Source organism: Pinus tabuliformis, chromosome Q, assembly GCF_031772625.1.
Source record: "Pinus tabuliformis cultivar Carrire ecotype Pingquan chromosome Q, CPIR1, whole genome shotgun sequence".
Classification (NCBI taxonomy): Eukaryota; Viridiplantae; Streptophyta; class Pinopsida; order Pinales; family Pinaceae; genus Pinus; species Pinus tabuliformis.
Genome location: NC_142296.1, coordinates 307,683,932 through 307,710,851, shown reverse-complemented (window position 1 = coordinate 307,710,851; position 26,920 = coordinate 307,683,932). Strand labels below are relative to the sequence as shown.

The 26,920-nt window shown below is 38.9% G+C and overlaps 1 protein-coding gene across 3 annotated transcripts in view; it reads left to right on the top strand.

Annotated features, from left to right (window-relative positions):
- LOC149219434 (uncharacterized) overlaps nucleotides 1-26,920 on the top strand; it is a 502,009-nt gene that overhangs the window by 315,784 nt on the left and 159,305 nt on the right. For 2 of the 3 annotated variants that reach the window (XM_089384367.1, XM_089384366.1), the window contains one exon: nucleotides 1,784-1,966. The exons of the other annotated variant lie outside the window; for it this stretch is intronic. In XM_089384367.1, coding sequence (XP_089240493.1) covers nucleotides 1,784-1,843 — 60 coding nt within the window. In that variant the 3' untranslated portion in view covers nucleotides 1,844-1,966. Of the gene's footprint in view, nucleotides 1-1,783; nucleotides 1,967-26,920 lie in introns of those variants that run through there. 3 annotated transcript variants of the gene reach the window in all.

Genomic DNA, 26,920 nt, shown 5'->3' with positions numbered 1-26,920 from the left:
TAAGAGGGAGTGTTGAAGAATGTAATTAGTGTTGGTCTTCACAATTGTACTCGAGTCATGATGTAATGTATTTATGAAAATAAAGAAAAATAATTTTTATTATTAAAGAAATTGACTTATTAAAGCATGGCTTGCATGCTTGGGTCAATTTTTTATAGGCCAAATCCTCCATTGCATGCTTCTAGGGTTTATGTCAAGTGTCCTTGTCCATGTCATAATGTAAAGAACCCTTCTTGGGATTTATTTGTCAAGAAATACATTTATTTTCATGTAAATTAGGTCTTCTAGGCCTCCTCCACTAAGTCGACCTCAAACTGGACAAGTCAACCTAAACTAAGGGGAAAAAACTACTATATAAAGGCAACAACTCGACCTCATTTGGAGCACTCACTCACCAAGTTCGATTTGAAATTGTTGGGGCAGTGAAAAGTGTGAAATTCAAGGAAGAAGGTGAAATAGGCTTGCGAAGGAGAATGAGGTTCATCTCAAACATAAGAAGTCGAAGTTCTCTCTCTCTCTCTCACGTGTGAAGTTGCAAAGCAGCAGGAAGGGTCAAAACTTCTATTTTGTTGTTCGACCGAAATTCTGTTGCTAGGGATCAAAGTTGTAAAGCTGGGAAGTCAAATTTATGGATTGTTGTTGGGTTGAAGCTGCTGGACAAGAAGAGACTATTGAAGGTTGTTGAATCATTTTGGAAAGTTGACTTGGTGGAGGAAGAAGGTCTATTGGTCTAAGGTCTTGGTCCATATCATTTTGAATTACTGAAGGAAGAGTTCTTTGACTAAGTTTTCCCCTATATAGGGGCTTTAGCCCTAATTGAGTGCCTACATCTGGTGTCCATTGATCTTCGTGTTTTTCTTTTGGTAATTGATTGGTGAAACAAAGATAAAGGAAGAAGATAAAGAAGTTAATAAGGACACTAAGATTTCACAAGTAATTATGAACATAAGAAAATCTTTTTGCCTTTCCAATTTTCTAACACGACTTGACTAACTTGGAACCAACAATTCAAATTTTAAATTTCGAAAATTTCTCTTTTAAATCCAACATGAAGAACATGTCTTACAATAAATCTTTCAAGGTCTAAATAATCGAAGTGACCTTAATAACATGTCTTACAAATTCTTTCTACATTACAAAGACAAAGATATAATTATGAAGACCGACCATAGCTGCAAAAATTCAACATTTCTTCAAAACATTCATGTCACTTGTGAAGTTTTCATGTCTCAGTTGTGAAGAACTATTACACAAGTAGAGAAAATATTTTTGTTTTCTAATGAAAACCTTATAGAGAAACCTTTCGGTGACATCCCTAGTAAATCTATGAATGTAAACCATTGTGCATAATCTAGGGGGATTCATACTAGAAACTTGTTGGTATAGAAGTAGCCAAATGTCTAGCAACATTGACAACAATTGATTGAACTAATCGTTTGGGCTACAAGTAGTGAAGAACTATTGTGTCATGTGCCACTTTCAATGTAGAATTGAACCCTACATCTTGAGTACTCCTAAAAAAATGCAAGTTTATATGTCATCCAATCTCTTGAAAACAAATTTCATTTAACAATGTTGTTGCATAAATGTAGGAATAACTTCCAAGACTCTTTACATATAGTAGTTGCTAATTTCTTGATATGATCTCATATTATTGATTGATTATAGATATGCATGGATATTTTTTTAATTGTAACCTTATTAAAATGTTTACCACTTTTTATTATTCGTATATTGTGTTGATAATTTGAGACTAATTTGGCATAACTATATGAATATGCAGGGTACCCAATATCATAATGCGATTCAACAATTCTCTAGTGTTTGTCAGATTTATGATTAACTTTGGAGACAACAATATGTGATTGCTGTGCTAATGCGACTCTATTGTCTGAGAGATAAATTATTGACATCAACTCACAATCTTGTTGCACATTCTTCTTATAAGAAAGGATGTCCTTCCTAAGAGGGAATGCTAATTTGTAATAATCTAGAGAATGGTAGTATATGCCTTATTCCCTAAATGTGCATGTTTTGCAAACATTGTGTACGTATAATAATGATAGTAATTAATGTGCCATGTGTTGTATAAATTGCATAGGATCTCAATTATCTAGAATTAGAACATTTTATATACATTTTTGTTTTATCCTCATTCTAATAATTAATCAAGCTTGCATATCATAATACATTATGAAAATCAAACACACAAAGAAACCTAGAACACAGAGAACCAAAAGAGAAAATGATTTGTAGATATAAACAAAGAGAACAACCCTTTATTAATAAATTTGAGATAACATAGACCCTAACTCCACAAACCTTAATTGCGTAAACCCTAAAATGACTTAGGTGTACTTTAAGTCATTCATACAACAATCAAACATAAGGGAACTTGGAGTTAAAAAGTTGATTTTATTAATATGCCCAAGTCTATAGTCTAGATGGCCTTTATATTCCAACACCTTCCCTTAATGGTCAATATAGAAAATACACCATGTTTGTCTCTTGATTTTATAATTTTTCTAGACCCAGAGAATTGGGGAAATTTTCTACAATACAATTGTCTATAAAACAACATTGCAGCTCAATTACTCCATCTTCTGCAATCTCTTGAATGAAGTGATAATGAATGTCAACATGTGTGGTATGCTTGTGGAACACTATACTCTTTGCCAAATTGAGAAATCTCTAGTTATCATAGTACAATAGAGTAGGCTTGTTTTGCTTGCTCTTCATATCTCCAAGTATTCGTTTGAGCTAAAATGCTTGACATGCTCCTTTCTCTCTCGCTTGACATTTTGTTTTAGTGAATGAAAGGGAAACAACATGTTGCTTCTTGCTAGTCCACATAACTACTTCAACATCAAGATTGAAAATATATCTTGATGTGTATTTCCTATTATCCACTTACCTTGTCCAATCTCAATTTGGATAATCATAGAGCCTAGGTTCTTTGTGTTTTCGATGTAGAATGCGAAAATCTAATGTTCCTTTCACATATTGTAGCACTCTTTTTTCCATTCTCAAATGTTCTTGGAGAAACCATGAGTCAGTAGATGTAGTTGGCTAGATAACTCAAGTCAAATATGTTGAATTTTGTAACTATGGTTGGTCTTCATAATGCATATATTCATGTATTTATTTATAAGCTTGTTCTTCATGCTCAAAAGAAAATTATATTATTTGTATTTGTCCAAGAACATTATAAGGTTTGTTCTTCAAGATCATCCAAAAGAAAATTTGAATTTGTATAATGTATCATGGCTCCACAAGAAGACCAAGCCAGTCCTCCTCCTTGTCAAGTCGGCTCAACCCTAAAGATACACCTATTTGACCCCCAAAGAAAGACACTTGATCTCCCTCATTGTGCAATTCACATCTCATCTCATCAAGAAAAACAAGAGAAGAACGATGAAGGCTATAAGGAAGTCCAAGGAGAGAGAAGACTTTACATGTGTGAAAGAGAGAGGCCTAAATTGAAGACTTGATTACAGACCTTGACCAAGTTTGACTAGGTTGGAATTTCTAAGTCTGACACGTTAGAAACCCTTCATGCACTTTACTGATTTATTCCTACCTACTTGTTCTGTTAATTAACAAGTTATTTACCATGTAAATACTGGAAATAAATACAAATGCATGCTCAACACATTACAGATCATCAACTAAAGGAAATAGAAACAAGCACACAAGTGACACTGTTGTTTTTGGACTAATGTCCCCGGAAAAACCCAATGCGGGAAAACCGGTGCATCTCTCTAAGGGTTTGATATATTAAGCAGTTTCAGAATACAATCTGGGTGCCAAATCCGGCTCACCCAACAGAGAAAAATCTCGGCAGTAGTACCTCTCTACTTGGATTCAGATATTCTGGCTGAAACCCCGAATAAACACTTCGACAGCGTCACAGCTCCAATTCACCCCACGAAACCCCATCGTCAGCCTCTAGGGACTGCGTCAGCCTCTCTCTGGCCCAACGTTAGCCCAGAGTCACTCCGGCTTGGCCCGCGTCAGCCCTCTGGCCCTCTGCATCATCGATGCTGGCCCTCTGAGGCACTGTGCAACTCCTGGCTGGCTCTGCGTGAACCCTTCGCTGCTTCTGCGTCCCTCTCTCCGGCTACTGTGCTGATCCTCCCAGTGCTATCTCTGCCTCTCTGCTTTTGTATTCATTGCCCCTCAGCTGCAACTCTGATCACCATTTCAACTTTCTCAGCAAACTCAGCCCCAAAAAGTCGAAATCTTGATCTCTTGGTGTGTTTTCCAAGTGACCCTCAAGCCTCCTCTTACACTTTTCTCGTTGACAAATCAACGGCTGAGATTAAGTCCCTAATCAACGACTAAGATTAGATCTGGCTTGATCCATGACTTTTGGACCATTCTAACATAGTTTTGTATTAATTCACATTAATATTTTATTTTCCCTAAGTTTAGACTTAGGAACTCCATTAAAAATATTAATTATTTTAATATCTCCCAAACTGTTTAGAATTTGCCCAAACCCTTTCTGGGTATTGGAGATCTCATGTGCCTTAGCCTCTCCACCGATTTTTGTGGCTAGAGCACATCCGGTGCTACCTCAAATCAACAGACTGAGCCTTCAAGCAACTATTTGTGGAGGGTGACTTAGCTTCTTAGTGGAAGCTTGACTTGTCATATTGCTGGTCAGTTTGTCTCTGTCTTGACTTTGATGTCTCTGTTGTTGAATTGATCCTATAAGGAAAGGATTGTTGGGGTTTTCCCAGGGTAAAATGCTGTGTTCTTGTGTGGTTGCCTCTTCATGATTCCGCTAACACCTTATTTGAATGTTGATATCCTTTTTGTAATTGGTTTAAGACGAATAATGAATGCATCATGATGAATAATGAATGATAGAAGAATTAATCGAAGTAAACCATAAGAAGTAATTACTAGCATAGGAGATTCTTAAAAAAATCAACATGGTATCAAAGCTAGCTTGAAGCGAACAACCTTGAATAAGACCTTATCCAAATCACTGTTTACAAATGTGTTTGTGAGGACTGTTGAATTTCCACTATTAGTCAAAGGTTGTCATTGATGTCAATATAGTATTATTGGGATGGAAAATATTCTTGAGATGCCTGGTTTTAGATGATGATGTAATAAAACTTGTTTGATAAGGATGTCATCAATGAAGATGTCAAGCCACGAAGATGTCAAACCACTAATGGAGAAGTCCTAAGAAGTTTTTGACTTAAATATAATGTTGCATGTACCTTGATGATCTAGACCTTAACCCTTGATGACATATGGAGGACTACCTTAGAACTTTCCTAATGATGTTACACTATGACATATCACTGCACCATTATATGATGACACAGGATGATCCCTTGATGACATATGGAGGACTACCTTAGAACTTTCGTAATGATGCTGCATTATGACATATCACTGCACAATTAAATGATAACACGGGATGATACACTCATTATTGGATATGCTCGTCATGACATAAATGCAACACTCCTACATGATGACACACTCATACATTGATAACAATGAAGAAGCCATGTTGTCCTCATGTTGTCCTAAAATTTTGATGCATAAATTTTAAGGACAGTTACAAACAAAAATATTTTTTTCCACCTTAGGGCATCTTTTCTCAATGGGACCTAGACCATCTTAAAGAGGATTTTTTCCTCTTTCCAAGGAGTACTCGCCTCCTAATTCCTTATCGTTGAAGAGAAATCAATTTTTGAAATCAGCGTATGTCAAAAATTGTCAAACTATCCAAGCCGACTTGAGTAGGCTCATAACCCTTGGAAAAGAGATGCGTCCCTTCAGAATATGGAAAAATCACTATAAATATAAACCTAAATTCATCCATTCAAGCTCAAATTTTTCAGTGGAGACAAGACAAGAGGTAGACAAGACTATGACATATCACTGCACAATTATATGACACTGGATGATACACTCATTATTGGATACGCTCGTGATGACATAAATGCAACACTCTTACATGATGACACACTCATACATTGACAACAATGAAGAAGCCACATTGTCCCAAACATTCCTCATGTTGTCCTAAACATTTTATGCATAAATTTTAAATACAGTTACAAACAAAAATATTTTTTTCCACCTTAGAGGCATCTTTTCTCAATGGGACTTAGACCATCTTAAAGAGGATTTTTTCCTCTTTCCAAGGAGTACTCACTTGCCTCCTAATTCCTTCCCATTGAAGAGAAATTAATTTTTGAAATCAACGTATGTCAAAAATTGTCAAACTGTCCAAACCGACTTTAGTAGGCTCATAACCCTTCGAAAAGAGATGTGTCCCTTCAGAATATGGAAAAACCACTATAAATATAAAACCTAAATTTGTCCATTCAAGCTCAAATTTTTCAGTGTAGACAAGACAAGAGGTAGAGAAGAAATCATAGCCTAGAAAAGAAAGGAAGAAAATTTTGTGGAATTGTTCTTGGGTTAAATAGTCTCCCATAGGTTCGGGCTAAGAGCAAAGAAGTTTCTGTAGTTACCATGGTCGCAGCTGCCATAGTTGAAGCTGTCATAGTTGCCGTGGTCAAAGCTGCCGTAGTTACCATGGTTGAAGTTGCCGTAGTTGTCGTGGTCACAACTGCCATAGTTGAAGTTTTCGTGGTTGAAGCTACCGTAGTTATCTTGGTTGAAGCTGCCGTAATTTCTGTGGTCACTGCTGCCATAGTTGAAGCTGTCGTAGTTGCTGTGATAGAAGTTGTTGTGGTCGAAGCTGTCGCAGTTGCCGTGGTTGACGCTGTCGTAGTTGCCATGGTTGAGGATGTCGTATTTTCCGTCGTCAAAGGTGCCATAGTTACCCTGGTTGAAGCTGTCGTGGTTGAAGTTATCGTAGGTGTCGTGGTCGAAGTGTTGATTTATTGGGATTGGACAAATATAGCTTGTTGAAGTCTTCTCTTGAGAACATAATAAGGTAGAGTTGGAGAACTTTGTGAAGCAACATATTGAAGATTTGTGGAGATCATTGAAGACCATGATGCATTGAAGCCATCATGAGGTGATCTTGAAGAAGTTTTGTTTAGGTAACATGACGAGTTGTGGAGACACCTTCTGAGAAGGCAAAGTTGTCATTGATAAGCTAAGTGCTTTGGAGATCAAGGGCATTGTTGAAGGTGAAGATTATTTTCAGGGATGGTTGCAGAAGATATTGGGAGCCTTGAAGAACTATTATACCTATCTTGACGAATTGAAGCCATGGGTTGGAGCCCTAGAGTATAGGAGTCCTAAAGAAGACCAGGTTAGGGCCTGTACCAAAGATAGGGTTGGAGCCCTAGAGGTTGGAGTCTCATAGAGACAAGGTTGGTGCCTTGGAAGATAGAGTTGGAGCCCTAGAGGATAGGAGTCCTCAATAAACCAGGTCGGAGCCTGTACCAGAGATAGGATTGGAGCCCTAAACGTTGGTGCCTCAAATTGACAAGGATGGAGCCTTGGAATGTCCAAGTTGGTGCCTGACATAATATAGGTTGGAGCCCGGGAGATAGAAGATTGGTGTCTTCATCTAGGGTTGGAGCCCTACACATATATTGTACTTGATGTATTGTAAAGAAGAAATTAATAAAAGTATATATTCTATTATTATTCATTTTGTATTCTAAATATAAGTGATCTAACATGTAAAAATAACAATTTTAAAGAAACATTGATTCAACCACACCCCTCTCAGTATTTCCAACAATTGGTATTAGAGCCATTACCTTCACTCAAAGCCTAACAACTTGAAGGTTGATCCTTAGAACACAAATGGCAAAGCCAAGGAAGAAAGCCTCCAATCCTCCTAAAGATGTCTCTTCCTCAATCGTGAAAATTGAAGAGAATCAAATTGGGAAGGTTCCATTGTTCAATGGAAACTTTGATGTATGGAAGGTAAGAATGAGAAATTTCTTAATGGCTCAAGGCGTTGAAGTATGGGAATCAGTGATTACTGATAACACGATGAACAAAGAATCCAAGGAGTACAATGCAAAAGCGATGAAGGCAATCTTGAATGGGCTACCAAATTCTATAAAGGCCGATTTTGAAAAATGCTAGTCAACAAAAAAATATATGGGATAAACTTCATGATCTTCATTCAAAAGGAGCATTGACCATGACCTCTAGTCAAGAAGATGATGGAAAGCAAGAAGGAAATCCAGAACCCATCAAGGAAGCTGAAAATAAGAATGATGAAATCAAGGCCATAGAAGACCTAGAAAATGAAGAAAGTAAAGAAGACTTTGAAGAGGATCTCCTGACTAAACTTATAGCTGCCAAGGAAGAGATTAACAGTTTGAAAAAGGAAAATGAGGAACTTAAGAAGAAAGCGCAAGATGGTGACCAATACAAGACAAGGAACTTGACCTTTTCAAGCTTCAAGTACAAGAAAGCATTGAGGAGCCGACCAAGCTTAAGGAGGAATTTTATCAAAACAAAAAAGTAGCATCATGAAGAAGTCATATCCATGACAAATCAATTGGATAAGGCAAAGAAAAGGGAAGAAACTTTGTCAAGCCACCTTAAACAAAGACTCAAGAGTTTAAACAAACTTGAAGCAGAGATTAGTCAATACAAGGAAGAGGTCTCCTCCCTTAGATCTCAAGTAGAAGAAGTAAGGAAACAAGCACAAGGAGCTGAGAAGGTGATGGAAGCTTTGGCATTCATAGAAGGACAAGTTGATACAAACTAGAAGAAAAGAATGATGACATCACCAAGTTAATATCAGAAATCACTTCTCTTAAGGCCCAATCATGTGAAGCAACCAAGATGAAGGAAGAAATGGAGATCATACTATCAAAGAAGGATGAAGAATGCAAGAAAATGAAGGAAGAAATTGTCTTTCTTAGAAGGGAAGTTGACTTGCCGAATAAGAACTTGAAAGGTTCTCAAACCCTAGATGACATCTAAGTCATCAAAGGTCTCCCCTTGATAAATCTGGTCTTGGCTATGCAGGCGAATCCTCAAGCAAGAATGATAATGATTCAAACAACAAGGATGTGAGGAAGCCAGAAATAAATGTTGATATTCTTAGTTCCAACAAAGGCAAGGAAACTATGGAAGAAATCCTACTCCAAGGAGACTTGCAGACGGTGTCATGAATACAAAAGGCAATGAATATCATCAAAGAATCTGTTAAATTGGCAACTAGGGCCAAACTCCATGTGGGTCGGCTTATTTATGGCAGCTGATATTTTTATTGGATCCCTCTCGTCGAGAGGTGTAGGATTGATCCAAAGATCATCCGATTCCGATATGTATTTATGGAGATATGAATTTATTTAGATTATGGTTTTATTATCTAGCCGACCAGCTCTTACGTAGGCTCAAGAAGCCCAAACGTCATGACTATTCATCATATATGTTTTAGTATAAATATAGAGGATTTGAAGTCATTTTGAATACACATTCTTGATGTGATCTCTCCACGTCTTGGGTTTTTGGAAGGAGAGTCACAAAAGGAATACGCTGGCCTAGATCTATGATGCCCTAATTCAACGCAGTCTTGGAGACCTTATAAGATATACGCTGCTCATAATATATGTTGTTCATGGTGGATACGTTGTGGATGTTATACGCTGGTTTCATGCGGTCATGGGACATCAATATATACGCACAACATTTCATACGCTGTAATGGGACAACAATATATATATATATATATATATATATATATATATATATATATATATATATATATATCTGTGCGCAAAGCATGAAGAAAATGCTGACACTTTCCACGTAGTCATGAAGACATCTAAACGCTGAGACCTGTTGACGAGTTAATGCCCTAAACGCAGAGCTCTGTTCACGGCCATAGAAGCACAGAACTCACGCGTATTCAGATGGCTCTGTGATTTCACATGGAAAAGGAGTCGCTGTCATGAGGCCGCATTCTAGATATGGAACGCAGTCATATATGTCCCCCGCAGTTTGGAACGCAGTCATATATGGAACCTGCAGTCATATCTGAAACCTGCTGTTTGGAACGCAGTCATAGAACTCACAGTAATATGGAGGTAGCTGCTGTAATATGAACGCTATGATGTGTTATAGAATGCTAGATTCTATAGACTGTCCAGAATGCATATAATATATGCATATATGAATACACGCTGGGCAGATACATGCTGGGCATATATGCTAATCATTATGGATCATATACACTGTTCATGGAGGCACAAATACGTTGTTCATTATGAATCATACGCAACCCTAATAAAATGAACAATAGTGATGTATATAAACTTTCGTGGCATAGAGATAAGGACATTGTATTGATGTGTGATCTGGACATATATAACGCAGTCAGGGGCAGCAATGTTGATGGGAGCCGCAGTCAAATAGAAAGGTGCCAGAACATATACGCTGTCATCTTTGAAGGGCAACAATGTTGATTTAGTAGTCAATGGTATGACTGTAACAATCTTCAGTAGAATTGTGTCAGCATATTCAGTAGCATGGTGAACATGGACAACATCATGAGATACATGGGCAGCATGATAAACATAGACAACATTATGAGATCATGAGTAGCATGATGATGCATGATGTAGCATGATGGTGCTAGATGATAAGGTGAAGCAAATGGATGAGATGTAGCACGATGATAGGAGGAGGAGTCACCTTGGAGAATCAGTTGAAGCAGAGTGTCTTCAACTGATCTCATCGTTATACGAAATGATCTATGCTAGATCTAGATAATTCAAAGTGTTGAATTCTGTTGTAAATGTACCATCTTTCTCTCTCTCTTTCTTTGCTAAACTTTGAAGAACATAAAAGAAAAATTGATCAAAGGTTTCCCCACACATTGTGGGGTTTGTCCTTGGCTAGCGCCACACTTGTGTCCTCTTGTCTTGGCTTGTCTTCTGCGATTTATATTTATGTTCTATCTACAGTTTATCTTAACGCTGATGTGATTGCTAACTGTAAAATTTTAAATAAATTTCTCTTGCATAGAACATACCAAAAATTAACATGGTATCAGAGCTGAGGTGAAGACAATGCCCAAGCAAAAATGAAAGAGCAATCACCAAAGGTAGTTGGGACAAGACAAAAGGATCAATGGGTTCTTCACAATTCACTTAGGGTGAAGTCGAAGCAGAGCATATTATCAGAATGGCGCAGCAGAACTTCTGATGACATACCTAAAGATCACTTCATTTGGAAGTTCGGATCTAAGGGTGGAAGGAAAGGTAGATGTCTTGGTTATGAGTTCGGCCCTTATGCGAAGGAGTGTTCGAATGACGAAGATGCAGGTCATCAAAGACACTCGACTCTTCAAGGCTAGTGCTTCAAGGCACTTCATCGGATAGAAGGGTGCACTCTCTAATTTGGTAGAAATGGAAACAATCGTGGGATTACACTTGGAGCCGATGCCACCTATCCTGAAAAGGGAATGGAAGTCAAAGGTTTTATGGTGGCATTCGTCAATGGAAAGGTACGTGTTTGAAAATTGAATTCTCAAAGATCTTTTTGAGTTCAAGGTTGTATCAAGTTGTAGGAAGTCCGTTAGGGACCATGTCCATTGACACAACACTGGAGGTATGTGAGTCAGATGGTGACAGAGATGCCTGAATTCAAAAAAAAGAAAAAAATAAAAAAGCATGAAGGTACATGTTTGAGATGTACTTAAGGAAAATCTTACAAGGGGACCATTCCCCCTCATGTAGCAGGGCCACAGGTTTGGAACAACCAAGGGGTTTGAGATTGATGATCAGGAATCTCATGTATGCTGGTGGAAGAAATCCCTTTATGGCTTGAATAAAAGCACCCCGGGCATAATATGAGAGGGTTGATAGCTGTCAGATGAAGCTGAGATTCACTAAGAGTGAAACCGATCCAAACCTTTAGTTGAGGATGATAGACCCTCTTATTTGTAGAAGATAGAGGGAGTTGGATTCTGGATGTGGAATGATAAACTGCAAGCCTGTGACTACCTCGAGGATCGTAAGTTATATGGTAGTGATGTCGGACCAGATTTGGGAATGCCTCTGAGTTTCATAAACTCATTCGCATTGATGTTCTTGGTGAACCTCCGTCTGGACATATGTTTTTCAGTTAGCATGGTGAGCTCATATTTGGTTGAGCCTCACTGGATTGGTGCCAAGAATCTTCTGAGATATGTTCAGGGCACAATCTCTCATGGATTGATATACACTACTGGAAAAATGAAATTGCATTATTATTCGAATGCTGAATGGGCAGGCAGTGTGGAGGATCACTAGATAAATTTTCAATGTTGGTTCTCTTTGGATTCTGCTTCGATGTAGGAAGCGGAAGTCGGTCGCTATAAGCACCGCCAAGATCGAATACATGGCTACGAGTATGATCTCGTATGAAGCTGCATGGTTGCGGAAGCTCTTAAGTGCGCTGTTTTTCTCTGTGACAACCAGAGGTGGGATTCGATTATTGAGGAATCCCGTATTCGACAATTGCTCCAGTAGACAAACATCAAACACTGCCTTATCTGGGATATGTTAAGTCGATGAGCAAGGAGGCTCCATCGCACTACGATGATGTACAAGTCAGAGCCCCGGGGAAAGATCAAATTTGTGATTTTCCCGAACAACTTGAAGTCGTCGAGAGACCTTTGTAAAAGGGTCCTGCATGTTGCATACATTGAAGCTCTGGGAGCTTTGGGGGGCTTGCGGTTCTTACTGGAGAAACATATGACCACAGGGTGACTCACCCTCCCCTGGTGGTGCACACTGGAACAATATGATTCGCTCTCTTGTGGGACAAGATGATTCGCTCTCTTGTGGAACATGATGATTCACTCTCTTGTGTAGCAGGATGATTAGTTATCCTGTGAGGCCTGGATTGATGTGTTCTCCATGGCGACTGTAGCAGGATTGATGTGTTCTCTTGTGAGGCCTGGATTGATGTGTTCTCCATGGCAGCCTGGATTGATGTGTTCTCCATGGCGATTGTAGCAGGATTGATTAGTTCTCCTGTCGAGGCATCCTACCCATGCAGTATGGGACTCATGGGAAGTACCTCTCATCTGATCAATGAGTAGGGAAATGAAGTTAGGGACCATAGTAGTACCGATGGATGCATCGTTGTACCTACTGTACTCCCTACACTAGGATGACCTCCATTGATCTGGGGTCAATGATACTGGTCTGGGACCAGTGGTAGGAGTTGTACCCCCTATGACGTTGAATTCGGGTCGGTTGAGACTGGTCTGGGACTAGTGGTACATACTCTGAGACTGACTTTGTGTCAGTGTACTGGTCTGGGACTAGTGAGAGTGGTACATACTATGACACTGACTTCGGGTCGGTTGAGACTAGTCTGGGACCAATGGTACACTCTTTGAGACTGCGATACTGGTCTGGGACCAGTGGTAGGAGTGGTACCTACTATGAAGCTGACTGTGGGTCAGTTGACACTGGTCTGGGACTAGTGGTACGCACTCTGAGACTGACTTAGGGTCAGTGGAGAATGGCATGAGACATTCTCGATCAATACTTCTTCTTCATAGTTCAACAGAGCTAAGTTGAGCAGAGCTAGCAGTGCCAGCAGAGCTAAGCAGAGCTAGCAGCGCTGAGCAGAGTAGAGCCAGCAGAGTTGAGCAAAGCAGTGAAGGGCACTGATGGCAGAGATAGTACAGCTGGGCATATGGATCAGCGGATGGAGTTCTCCCTAGTTGAGAGGGAGTGTTAAATTGGCAACTAGGGCCAAACTCCATGTGGGTCAGCTTATTTATGGCAGCTGATATTTTTATTGGATCCCTCTCGTCGAGAGGTGTAGGATTGATCCAAAGATCATCCGATTCCAATATGTATTTATGGAGATATGAATTTATTTAGATTATGGTTTTATTATCTAGCCGACCAGCTCTTACGTAGGCTCAAGAAGCCCAAACGTCATGACTATTCATCATATATGTTTTAGTATAAATATAGAGGATTTGAAGTCATTTTGAATACACATTCTTGATGTGATCTCTCCACATCTTGGGTTTTTGGAAGGAGAGTCACAAAAGGAATATGTTGGCCTAGATCTATGATGCCCTAATTCAACGCAGTCTTGGAGACCTTATAAGATATATGCTTCTCATAATATATGTTGTTCATGGTGGATACGTTGTGGATGTTATACGCTGGTTTCATGCAGTCATGGGACAACAATATATACGCACAGCATTTCATATGCTGTAATGGGACAACAATATATATATATATATATCTATATATATATATATATATATATATATATATATATATCTGTGTGTGTGTGTGTGTGTGTGTGTGTGTGTGCAAAGCATGAAGAAAACGCTGACACTTTCCACGTAGTTATGAAGACATCTAAATGCTGAGACCGGTTGACGAGTTAATGCCCTAAACACAAAGATCTGTTCACGGACATAGAAGCACAAAACTCACGCGTATTCAGATGGCTCTGTGATTTCACATGGAAAAGGAGTCGCTGTCATGAGGGCGCATTTTGGGTATGGAATGCAGTCATATATGTCCCCCGCAGTTTGGAACACAGTCATATATGGAACCTGCAGTCATATCTGAAACCTGTTGTTTGGAACGCAGTCATAGAACTCATAGTAATATGGAGGTAGCCACTGTAATATGAACGCTATGATGTGTTACAGAATGCTAGATTCTATACACTGTCCAGAATGCATATAATATATGCATATATGAATACACGCTAGGCAGATACATGCTAGGCATATACGCTGATCATTATGGATCATATACATTGTTCATGGAGGCACAAATACGCTGTTCATTATGAATCATACGTAGCCCTAATATAATGAACAATAGTGATGTATATAAACTTTCGTGGCATAGAGATAAGGACATTGTATTGATGTGTGATCTGGACATATATAACGCAGTCAGGGGCAACAATGTTGATGGGAGCCGTAGTCAAATATAAAGGTGCCAGAACATATATGCTGTCATCTTTGAAGGGCAGTAATGTTGATTTAGCAGTCAATGGTATGACTGTAACAATCTTCAGTAGAATTGTGTCAGCATATTCAGCAGCATGGTGAACATGGACAACATCATGAGATACATGGGCAACATGATAAACATAGACAACATTATGAGATCATGAGCAGCATGATGATGCATGATGCAACATGATGGTGCTACACAGTAAGGTGCAACAAATGGACGAGATGCAGCACGATGATAGGAGAAGGAGTCACCTTGGAGAATCAGTTGAAGCAGAATGTCTTCAACTGATCTCATCGTTATACGAAATGATCTATGCTAGATCTAGATAAGTCAAAGTGTTGAATTCTGTTGTAAATGTACCATCTCTCTCTCTCTTTCTCTGCTGAACTTTGAAGAACATAAAAGAAGAATTGATCAAGGGTTTCCCCACACATTGTGGGGTTTGTCCCTGGCTAGCGCCACATCTTGTGTCCTCTTGTCTTGGCTCGTCTTTTGAGATTTATATTTATATTCTATCTGCAGTTTATCTTAACGCTGATGTGATTGCTAACTATAAAATTTTAAATAGTTTGCTCTTGCATCGAACATACCAAAAATTAACAGAATCCCAAGGCTAAAAGACTTCAGAAGTACATCAAGGAAATCTTCATCTCCCAAGTACCAAAGTATATTTCTTGGTTATTGCTATTCTTGTACAAACTTTGGGCACATGGCAAAAGATTGTAGGGCATATCACAAAGACAAATATAATGGTCCTCGTCAATCTCTTAGAAGCAATTTTGCAAGAAGTCATGATTTCTCATTCATGAACAAGATGGAGTGCTTCAATTTCCATGACATTGGACATATGGACATGATTGTAACTTGACTTGGGTGCCTAAACAAGCTAAAACCATGACAACCAAGCCAGAAAATTAAGCTACACAAGTATGGAGAAGGAAGAAAACAGAATCTAAAAGTCTCTTGAACACTCCAACCAACAACACGTTGTTGATATGATAAAGGCATCCTTGATATTCTAAGTGTTTGATAATGAGACTCTGCCAAAGGAGACCATGCATAATGTTAGGGGGAGCTTATGATTCTTAATCATTCTTACAGAAGCTATCCGTGAATGGGCTCTATGAAATTCTTAATGAGTCACACATGGACAATCATCTTTTGATAGATCATCTCTTGGGAGAAACTCCATGGAAGAACATGATTCCTTACTCAACCGATGGACTATTGTTGAAGATTTCTTCCAATTGATCACAAGGGATAAATCTTTCTTGTCTAAAGAAGCTAAAGGAGTTTATGCAGGCAGGGGGAGTTGGTTCATCACATGAAGAAATGTAAACACATCTATCATGGACCACATTGCCAGAAGGAAGAGCACCGTGACAGGGGGAGTAACATACCTATGAAGAACTACTTTTGATAACAAAAATATGATGAAGAAAAGAAGCAGCTTGACAGGGGGAGTACTTGGGCACCCTGTTTTCCATTGATGTCAAAGGGGGAGAGAATGTTGGAAGGGCAAGAATATTGCCATCAATGACAAAGGGGGAGATTGTTAATCAAGGTTGTCATTGATGTCAATATGGCATTATTGGGATGGCAAATATTCTTGAGATGCCTGGTTCTAGATGATGATGTAATAAAACTTGTTTGATAAGGATGTCATCAATGAAGATGTCAAGCCACGAAGATGTCAAACCACTAATGAAGAAGTCCTAAGAAGTTCTTGAACTAAATATAATGTTGCATGTACCTTGATGATCTAGACCTTAACCCTTGATGACATATGGAGGACTACCTTAGAACTTTCCTAATGATGTTGCACTATGACATATCACTACACCATTATATGATGACACAGGATGATCCCTTGATGACATATGGAGGACTACCTTAGAACTTTCCTAATGATGCTGCACTATGACATATCACTACACCATTATATGATGACACATGATGAGACACTCATTATTGGATACACTCGTGATGACATAAATGCAACACTCCTACATGATGACACACTCATACATTGATAACAATGAAGAAGCCAAAGAATGAAGAAGCCACACTATCCCAAACATTCCTCATGTTGTCCTGAACTTTTTATGCATAAATTTTATGGAAAATTACAAAGAAAAATATCTTTTTCCACCTTAGAGGCATCTTTTCTCAATGGGACCTAGACCATCTTAAAGAGGATTTTTTCCTCTTTCCAATGACTACTCACTTGCCTCCTAATTCCTTACCGTTGAAGAGAAATCAATTTTTGAAATCAGCATATGTCAAAAATTGTCAAACTGTCCAAGCCGACTTGAGTAGGCTCATAACCCTTGGAAAAGAGATGTGTCCCTTTAGAATATGGAAAAACCACTATAAATATAAACCTAAATTTGTCCACTCAAGCTCAATTTTTTTGGTGGAGGCAAGACAAGAGGTAGAGAAGCAACCGCATCATAGAAAAGCAAGGAAGAAAAGTTTGTGGAATTGTTATTGGGTTAAATAGTCTCCCACAGGGTCGAACTAGGAGCAAAGAAGTTACCGTAGTTGTCGTGGTCGCAGTTGCCATAGTTGAAGCTGTCGTAGTTGGCATAGTTGCCGTAGTTTCCGTGGTTGAAGCTGTCGTAGTTACCGTGGTCGAAGCTGCCGTAGTTGCCGTGGTCGTAGCTGCCATAGTTGAAGCTGTTGTAGTTTTCGTAGTTGTCGTAGTTACTGTGGTCGAAGCTTCCATAGTTTTCGTGTTCAAAGCTGCCATAGTTGAAGCTGTCGTAGTTTCCGTGGTCGAAGTTGCCATAGTTGCCGTGGTCGAAGCTGCCGTGATCGAAGCTGTCGTAGTTGCCATGGTTGAGGAAGCCGTATTTGCTATGGTTGAAGTTGTCGTAGTTGTTGTGGTTGAAACTGCCATGGTCGAAGTTGCCGTAGTTGTCGTGGTCGAAGTGTTGATTTATTGGGATTGGACAAATAGAGCTTGTTGAAGTCTTCTCTTGAGAACATAATAAGGTAGAGTTGGAGAACTTTGTGAAGAAACATATTGAAGATTTGTGGAGATCATTGAAGACCATGATGCATTAATGCCATCATGAGGTGATCTTGAAGAAGTTTTGTTTGGGTAACATGAAGAGTTGTGGAGACACCTTTTGAGAAGACAAAGTTGTGATTGATGAGCTAAGTGCTTTGGAGATCAAGGGCATTATTGAAGGTGAAGATTATTTTCTGGGCTGGTTGTAGAAGATATTGGGAGCCTTGAAGAACTATTAAACTTATCTTGACGAATTGAAGTTGTGGGTTGGAGCCCTAGAGGATAGGATTCCTAAAGAACACTAGGTTGGAGCTTGTACCAGAGATAGGGTTGGAGCCTCATAGAGGCAAGGTTGGTGCCTTGGAAGATAGGGTTGGAGCCCTAGACGATAGGAGTTCTCAAGAAACCAGGTCGGAACCTGTACGAGAGATAGGGTTGGAGCCCTACACATATATTGTACTTGATCTATTGTAAAGAAGAAATTAATAAAAAATATTTATTCTATTATTGTTCATTTTGTGTTCTAAATATAAGTGATCTAACTGGTAAAAAGAACAATTGAAAAGCAATATTGATTCACTCCCACTCTCAGTGTTTCCAACATCCACAACCCTGGTGTCTAGGATAGAATCTTAAATCTATCACGCTACCGAACCAAGAATCTCAACAAAGCTACTCTGCACAACGAAGCAATATAATACAGTAAATCAATCACATCCATAATAAGAACAATAACAACAATATATGTAACCCAACTTCATTATATTATCAACATTTGATACAATAGTCTAGGGCTCCCGAGCAAGGGATAATGACCCTCAAATATCCACAAGTACAAGAATACAAGATACAATGACAATCTTGCTCCTCTAGTGGACAATCACAACCTCTATGTGGTATCTCGTTCTTCCAATCCTTTGCTTCCGATCTTCCCTCTAGCAGCTCCTTAGTTCATCGAGAAACAACACATAGAGACTCCAAGAGGGATGCCACCTATCGTTGTCGCAGGTCACTTCTGCTACAATGAAAATGGGTTCATCAATATGCTCTAGGGGTTCCAATACTTGAGCATCAATCTGCCACGCTAGTAGTCACTTTTGTCCATCAAAGTGCTACACATTAGGCTCCAATCATCACTCACCTTTAGCTGCCAAGCTCCCTTTGTGACCACTGATTAAGGGCTACACTTGGGCCACCTACACACTACCCTCCACCAGTCCAAAAGTGCCCAATGCAACCGCCAATCTTCACTGTGAAATCTGCTCCTAGAAAAGGGCTTCTAACCACCCTAGTTAGCCATCTTCCACAAGCTGCAAACAAATCATCCACTTCAACAAACAATTCAACATAAAATCAACCTCATCATACCTCAAGTCTGATGTCACTCTGTTGTAGGACAGGTTGTTTGGTTAGGGGATAACACAATGCACCAACACTCTTCCTCCACATCCAAACCTATCCCATAGTGGCGACTTGCCTCCAAACAATTCTGCCCACAATCCTTTGTTGTTTTGGGCTAATACTAGCCCCAAATATGTCCACTCAGCCCCCTATTCGAAGGAAGATAAGGTCTGTGGCTTGTCTGAACCACTGTTCCATCCTTCCAACCCTCTGTCTAAGGAATTTTGTCTGCAGCCTACCTGTACCAAGCATAAAAGAACTTTGACCTACTTTAAGGAGGAGAACCACACTCAAATTACACCAAAACACAACCCAAATTTCCCTTGAGGCATATGCGACCTTCTCTCCGATCCAACTCGGACTTGTAAGAGACACAAAATTACACTTACAATAGTCTCAAACACTTTTTCCTCGTTATAGAGCTTGGTTTCCTCAGAGGTGTATTATCTATGAGAAATGCACACTTGGATGTGTAAAAATGAACTCCATCACCTCCTATTTGTACATTAAAGAAGGGCTCCATGGATTCTGTAAGAGACATGACTTTTGACACATTCACTCTCAAGCCTACATGACTTACGTGCCAAAAACCCATCATTAAACTTCAAAAATTCATAACTCATTAAGGACAACTCAGAATTCGACGATTTTCATTGCGTTGGATTCTCCACGCCATCCTCTATCATCTCCATCAATCTCATGTCCAAAATGATCCATGGTTTTGGCCCAAACATCAATGGGTAAAAAACCCCAACCTTGGGTTAAAAGCCCATAAGTGACTTTTGTGGTGCTCCAACCTCCAAACCCGAACCCTAGGGCTTGGAGTACCTCCCTAGCTATCAAAAATCAACACTCCCTCTTAGCGACGGAGATACTTCCAAGACTAGGAAGTAGCTCATCATCATCATCATCATCACTACATACAACCATTGTTTAAAAAACCAGAATCGGTGACCGGACTAGTCCACCTAATAAACCGGGTTTCAAACCGGAATCGGTCAAACTAGGATTGGTCAAATCTCAATGAACTGATCTTTAAAAAAATACATGAAATAATTAGTTTTTAATAAAAAAACTATTTTTAAGATTTGAAACGATGATTCCAAACCAATAGACAAAATATGTAAGGCTTGCTCATCTATATACCATGAAGGTGAATATATCAAAATGGCACCAAGTACAATACATATCAACAACAAAATACATAACAAATGAGGCTCTAAATGATCTCCAAGGTCCGAAAACAATGGTCTAAGCTATGGGGCCACTAACCTACTACAAGTCTACATATTAGTGAACAACATGATCACTCCTCATCATGATCAAACTCATCACAACTACTAGACAAGAGATCATCAACATGAGCTACATAAATAATATGGCTCAGAATTTGAGGACTCCTAAAACTCCTCTACAACTTTAGTAGTAGCAGCAAAAATAGACATCAAAATTACAAATCACTGATCAACATGGTCACTCATGAAACTCATCATTGATTCAACGCTACTAGAAATGGTATCATCAACAATAGATACATAAACATCATCTAGCTCAAAGCCTTTAGACTTGGATTGCTTAACCTTATAAAATAACAGAAATTGAAAAGGTTTAACATGCCTAACCAATGATTTTGGTTGGAGTGAAGGGTTCATCTCCTCAACCTTATATTGTGGTAGAAAAATATTAGCATGCCTAACATGTTGTTTTCCTTTGAGTGAAGGGTACATTCTTGTTAAGCCCATGGTAAAGGAGTTCAATAATCAATACCACCAACATCAACAAAGTTCAAGAATCAATGCCACCAACATCAAGGTTCCTAAAGGGCTTCATGCTCTTGATCAAATGCCAATCTCATACCATCACGCATGATATAATTAAATTGAAACATTGCAAACCCCCAAACCATGAAATCCTGAAAACCATTAAGTGCTGAATTTTGAGTGAAATTTGAAATTCTAGTTTCTCCATATGAAATCCAATGAGGTCGAAACCACTCAAACATCCTGAGTCATTTCATGGTAATGCTAAAAATTTAATTAAAAGGATGAAAATGAAAAATAAAGGAAATGTCACTTTTAATTAAAGAATTTAACATTAACATTAATTGCCAACATTGTTAGGGTTGAGATGTGTTAGGCAAATGAGAAGGTAGGCATGCTTTTCTTGGAGAGAATATTTTTGGAGGAAAACAACCCCAAATATCCCTCAAAATAGCTTCAAAACTCACAAAACTGCATTCTATGGGGTCTATAGTTGCCATGGCAATAAACCAATTAATTTATGATGGAACAGACCAGTTTGACCATAAACTGGCAAATTTATGATGGAACAGACCAGTTTGACCATAAACTGGTAGGTTCCATCATAGACCGACCGTTTTGGTCCCGTTTTTGTGAAATTTGGGCAAAATGGACTCTTCAATCGAGTTTTTCGGTTGGTTTGACCTGGTCGCCTAATGATTTGGCCGGTTTGACTGATTTTTGGTTCAAGCCGGCCAATTTTTAAAACTATGCTTGCAACACTCACCCAGCTCCTCGCGCTCACAACTACAACAATCCTTGCAGCGTTAACTACACCTCGCTCAAAAGTGTCGCTGTCACTGGAAGCTTCCCACTTCTTCTTCTCCAGTATCATTTTCCAATCCCTCCATGATTCCTTTTTGGCAGATGTAGAAGCACCCTTGCTCCCCACTGACCACACGCTCTTCTTGGGCTACATAGTCTCCCTTTGAACCTGCAAGCTCCCTCTAGAACTTGACTCCCTCTAAGCTTTTGGAACCTAGACCTTCTTTTTTGGAACCTGTACCTGCACCTTCTTCTTTGGAACCTGCACTTGGTCCTCCTGCTTCTTCTCATGATCCAGGATTGCTCGTCATCCTGTAATAGACCATGCTCTCTAACTCCAGTCACAATACATGCGGAGCTAGAGCCTCTGGGCCTAAGTATTTCCTTCCCATCTTGGAATAAGGCCTAAAAGCCCTTCTTCTCGATCACTGAGACAAATATTACGCTATATATGAATCTTGGTACAAACAGTACATCCTAGACTCGCATCACCTATCCTGACTTCATATTGAATGGCACAACTCCCGATCCTCAAATCTCCTTTTGACTCTTGTCGCCCAACACCATGTGCAAGTTCGAGTCCCATTCAACTAGATTCTCAAATACCTCATGTGATCTTGTCATATGTTTCGACACACCACTGTCCACATACCATCCATCCTCATCGATGGCACCCTACAAGAAATGAGAGATCATAACAAAGTCCTCCTCCTCCAACCTCCTCGTGAGAGCATCTATCTCAGTAGAAATGAAAACATTGGTGACTTGCTTCCCTTTCTTCTTCTTGTCAGCTCTCGTCTTCTTCTTTATCAGACATCTCGACGAAAAATGACTCATATCGCCACACTTAAAACACTTGACTCTACTCAAGTACTTCTTCTGCTTACCCTTCATTCGTGTTGCAAGTGCCACATCATCATCATCTGAAGCCTTATTCTTAGATGAAGATCCTTGTCTCACAACTCTTCCTGAAGGAAGTCATCCTGCAACCTATTCCAGTCTGGCAACTTTCTCTGGCAACGATCCCCTTGATGAAGGGATTCCATTCCTCGGGAACCCTTTCAAAGCAATACTCACCATATCAAAATCTAAAATAGTCACACCGACAACAACACGCTCATCTTTGACCTGAGACAATCTCGTCAGATATGAAGTCACTCCTTCACCTTGTATTATCTTGGTGGACTTCAACTTATCCTCCAATACCAGTACCCGGTTCTCATTCTTATTCTGGAAGAAAATTCTGAAGAGCCATCCACATCTCATGTGCAATGTTCTTCCTGGACAAATGAGGTATTAAAGGATCCTTCACACAATATAAGATGATCAACCTTTCCCTCGTATCCAATTCCTCGTACACTTCCATCTCCTTAGGGGCAGTTGGCTTCTTGATCTCTTTCTCGGTAAACTCCCAGATTCTGTTGACCTGCAATACCAACTTGATCCTTTCCTTCCAAGGACTATAGTTGGACAATCCTTCCAACCTGTCCTCATACCGGAGACCAATCTGCAACTTCGACATTGTAGTGAGCCCTTCACCTACAATGTGACCAATGTTAGAAAATAAAAAAGGAAGTAAAGATTTTCTTGATCTTGATAATTACTTTTGATGTTTCTTATTATTACAATTCTTTATATCTTCTTTCTTTAGTTCATCAAACAATTACCAAAAGCAACAACACAAAAAACTAGACACCAGATGTAGGCACATGCCAGGGAAAAACCCACCTCAAGGGGAAAACCCAGTCAAGATAATTCTTCTTTTCAATAGTATTCTTTGAGACACTTCACCCTAGAGCAAGACCAAACATTCCCTCCACACCAAGTCAACCTCCCAGAATTTCGACCTCTTCCCGACAACTTCGACTATGCAACAACTTATGGCAACAGACAACTTCTGACAACATTGAAACTTGGAAGACTACGATCTCCCAATCTCGGACACAAAACAGAGAGAGAGAGACACCAAAGTTTCGATTTTCCTTGTCTCCTTAGAATTCCCCAAATTTGCATTCACTTCGGCTTCATGACAACATACTTCGCACCTTTTCCCAGCCTACAAGATAACTTCACACTTCTTCCCAACAACAAGAGATTTTAGCACTTCTTCCCATCTACAAGAGAATTCGAACTTGTGTGAGAATGATGCCCCAAATGAATTCGATGAGCTTCCTTTTATAGTCTTCTTGTGGGGTGAAATAAGGTCCTTAGGTCGACTTGATCTTCTTCTAAGCTGACATGGTGTGGAGGTTACATAATTCATATTTGACTCAATACTTGACCTTTTTACATGATTCAAAAGCCCAAGAAGTGTCCTTTAAATGTACAATAACTCTATAGCCTCAGAATAAATCCTAGAAGTCCTCAATGGGGACTTTGACCTAAAACAAGGTGACCCAAGCATAAAACCCATGTTTTAATAAGTCACAATAATAATAATAATAATTTTCTTTATTCTTTTGACAAGTACATTACATACTGACTCAAGTACATCATTGAAGATTGAACATAGTTACATTTTCCAACACTCCCTCTTAACTAGGGAGGTATTCGTAATGTACAAATACAATGGAAGATCTCAAACTATATGAACCATGAAGAACTTTAGGCACTACAATGCCATGGACTAAATTCTTGACCAGGGAAATCTATCCAAACAATCACTCACAGTTTAGGCACCGCAATGCCATGGACTAGATTCCTAACCAAGGCAATCTATCTAGGTGGGATTAAGATGGAATCAAGCTTTTAGCCCCTTTAGGTACCCTCAGGCTTGCTAACCATCAACCCAAAAATCCAGGTGTGTATCCAAAACAGAGCTGAATAACCAAGACCATCTTTCTAACTTCGGGACTCAGGCATCAATACAAAGTGTTAGTTAGATGTCTTCGCAGGCAATGCTTCACTCAGAAAGCCTCAACAACCCTTGATCCAGCATATCAAGAATGACCAATCTCTCCCAATCAACTTGATTGGTAACCCGTGTGCTATCAAAACCTTCGAGAGATTTATCTGTATAATCATAATCCCAATCAATAATATACTTTGACATGTACATAATCAAATACAAACTTCCGGGGTCTTTCAAACAACTTGATGTTGCCTCTCAACTTTTCATAGTATGAATATCAACTGAATCTTTGATAGGAGATTCTTCAATCATACACTTTTCCATCCTACATCCCATGCAACAACATATCCTCCGAAATCCAATTTTTTAATTAAAACCAAGCTATGCTCTCCCTCTCAACCAGTAAACACCTCTTCATCTGAACTCCCTCTTAATAATGGGGAGATATCTTTGATTCATGCTTCCTTCGGGAGTTCAACTTCTTCTTTTCGACATCGGAGAATATTACGTGGCTTCCAACCATTTCGTCAGAGTTATCATCATCCCCATCATTCTTATCACATCAATTAACATCTTCACCAAGTTGAAGATTGTGTACCTGCACAACTTAAATAGAAAGTACAACCAAATCTACAGAAGCATGATGTTAGCCATATCAAAATTACGGAAGAATTTCAAATTTATACATATAAGATACCCAAACTCAATTACAACCAAGAGACATGTACTCTTCAACATCTTGCTAGGGACTTTTGTCACATACCCTAGATTACTTCAGAACACTTCTCATTCCATCTAGAGTTTCAATGTTTCTTCCAAAGGTATGACATACTTTCTTTCAATGTATAGAAAACCCTAGAAGTAACTCACACAAATATAGATCTATAAAGCATCTAACAACCTTTCAAAATACATATGTTAGACTTCCGACTAGGGATTCATACAAATCCTAGATTTCATACAAAAGAATCAATCAAATTCAATCATGGCGTAGTCATTAACCTGGCCAACTTACACTAGGGTTAGTTCCAACCCCTAGATTTTCAATCAACCATCAATCAGTCACAAACATGATCAGCTACCACTAGGGTTAGGTACAAACCCTAGATTTCTGATCAATCGTCAATCTCAACCAAAAATTCAAATTTCAACAATTTTTCACAAATCTCAAATTATCATATAGTCATCATATATTAGAGATTTCTACTTTGACTAAGGTTTAACTCCAAAACCCTAGAATTCCAATTTCACAATTTCAGCAATCTTACACAAATCTCAAATCATCATATTTCAGAGATTTTACTTTGACTAAGGTTCAATTCCAAAACCCTAGAATTCTATTTTCACAATCTCAACAATCATTAAATACATAGATCTCAGATTGTTATATTACACACATTAGACAATGTCACTACTAGGATTTAACTGCAAAACCCTAGATTTTCATTTTTCCAACAATTATTTAAATAAATTTCAGACTGTTATATCACACATACTAGACAATTTAACTTCATTAGGGTTTAGCTACAAAACCCTAGATTTCCAAATATCATCATCCTAGAATCTCAAACAAGGACTTCCATTAAATCCCTAGACTTATGACCATCAGTGATTAGGTTAACACAAATATCTAGGGGTTCTTACATATCATTCATAAGCATATCATATGTCCAACATTATTAACTCATTTGACCTAGACCTAGCTAGGATTTCAACCAAAAGGACATATCTATACTTGCCTAGATTTTGTTATCATGCAAAGACATTTCATATCATGTGTTAGTCAAACCAAACTTCACAATGATCAATAAGAGTTAGACACACAACCATCTTGATTACACTAGGGTTTGATTAAGCAAACACACTCATACCAAGGAAAAAATTTCTAAGACAATATAAGGGTCTTGCTGACACATTCCACCAAACCCTGATGAGCCAGGGTTCCAATGTAGAAACATAGCAAACCCAACATAAGCAAAACTTCAAAAGTTCAAGATTTTAGACCTTATTATTCAACCCTAACAAGTTAGGTTTTCTCGATCATACCAAAATCCCAAATATGACATCATCAATAAAAACTTCAAACATCATTTCACAATATCCCTAATTAGCTTAGGGTTTTAGACATTCACATTAGCATACCATTCAGTTAGGGTTTTCC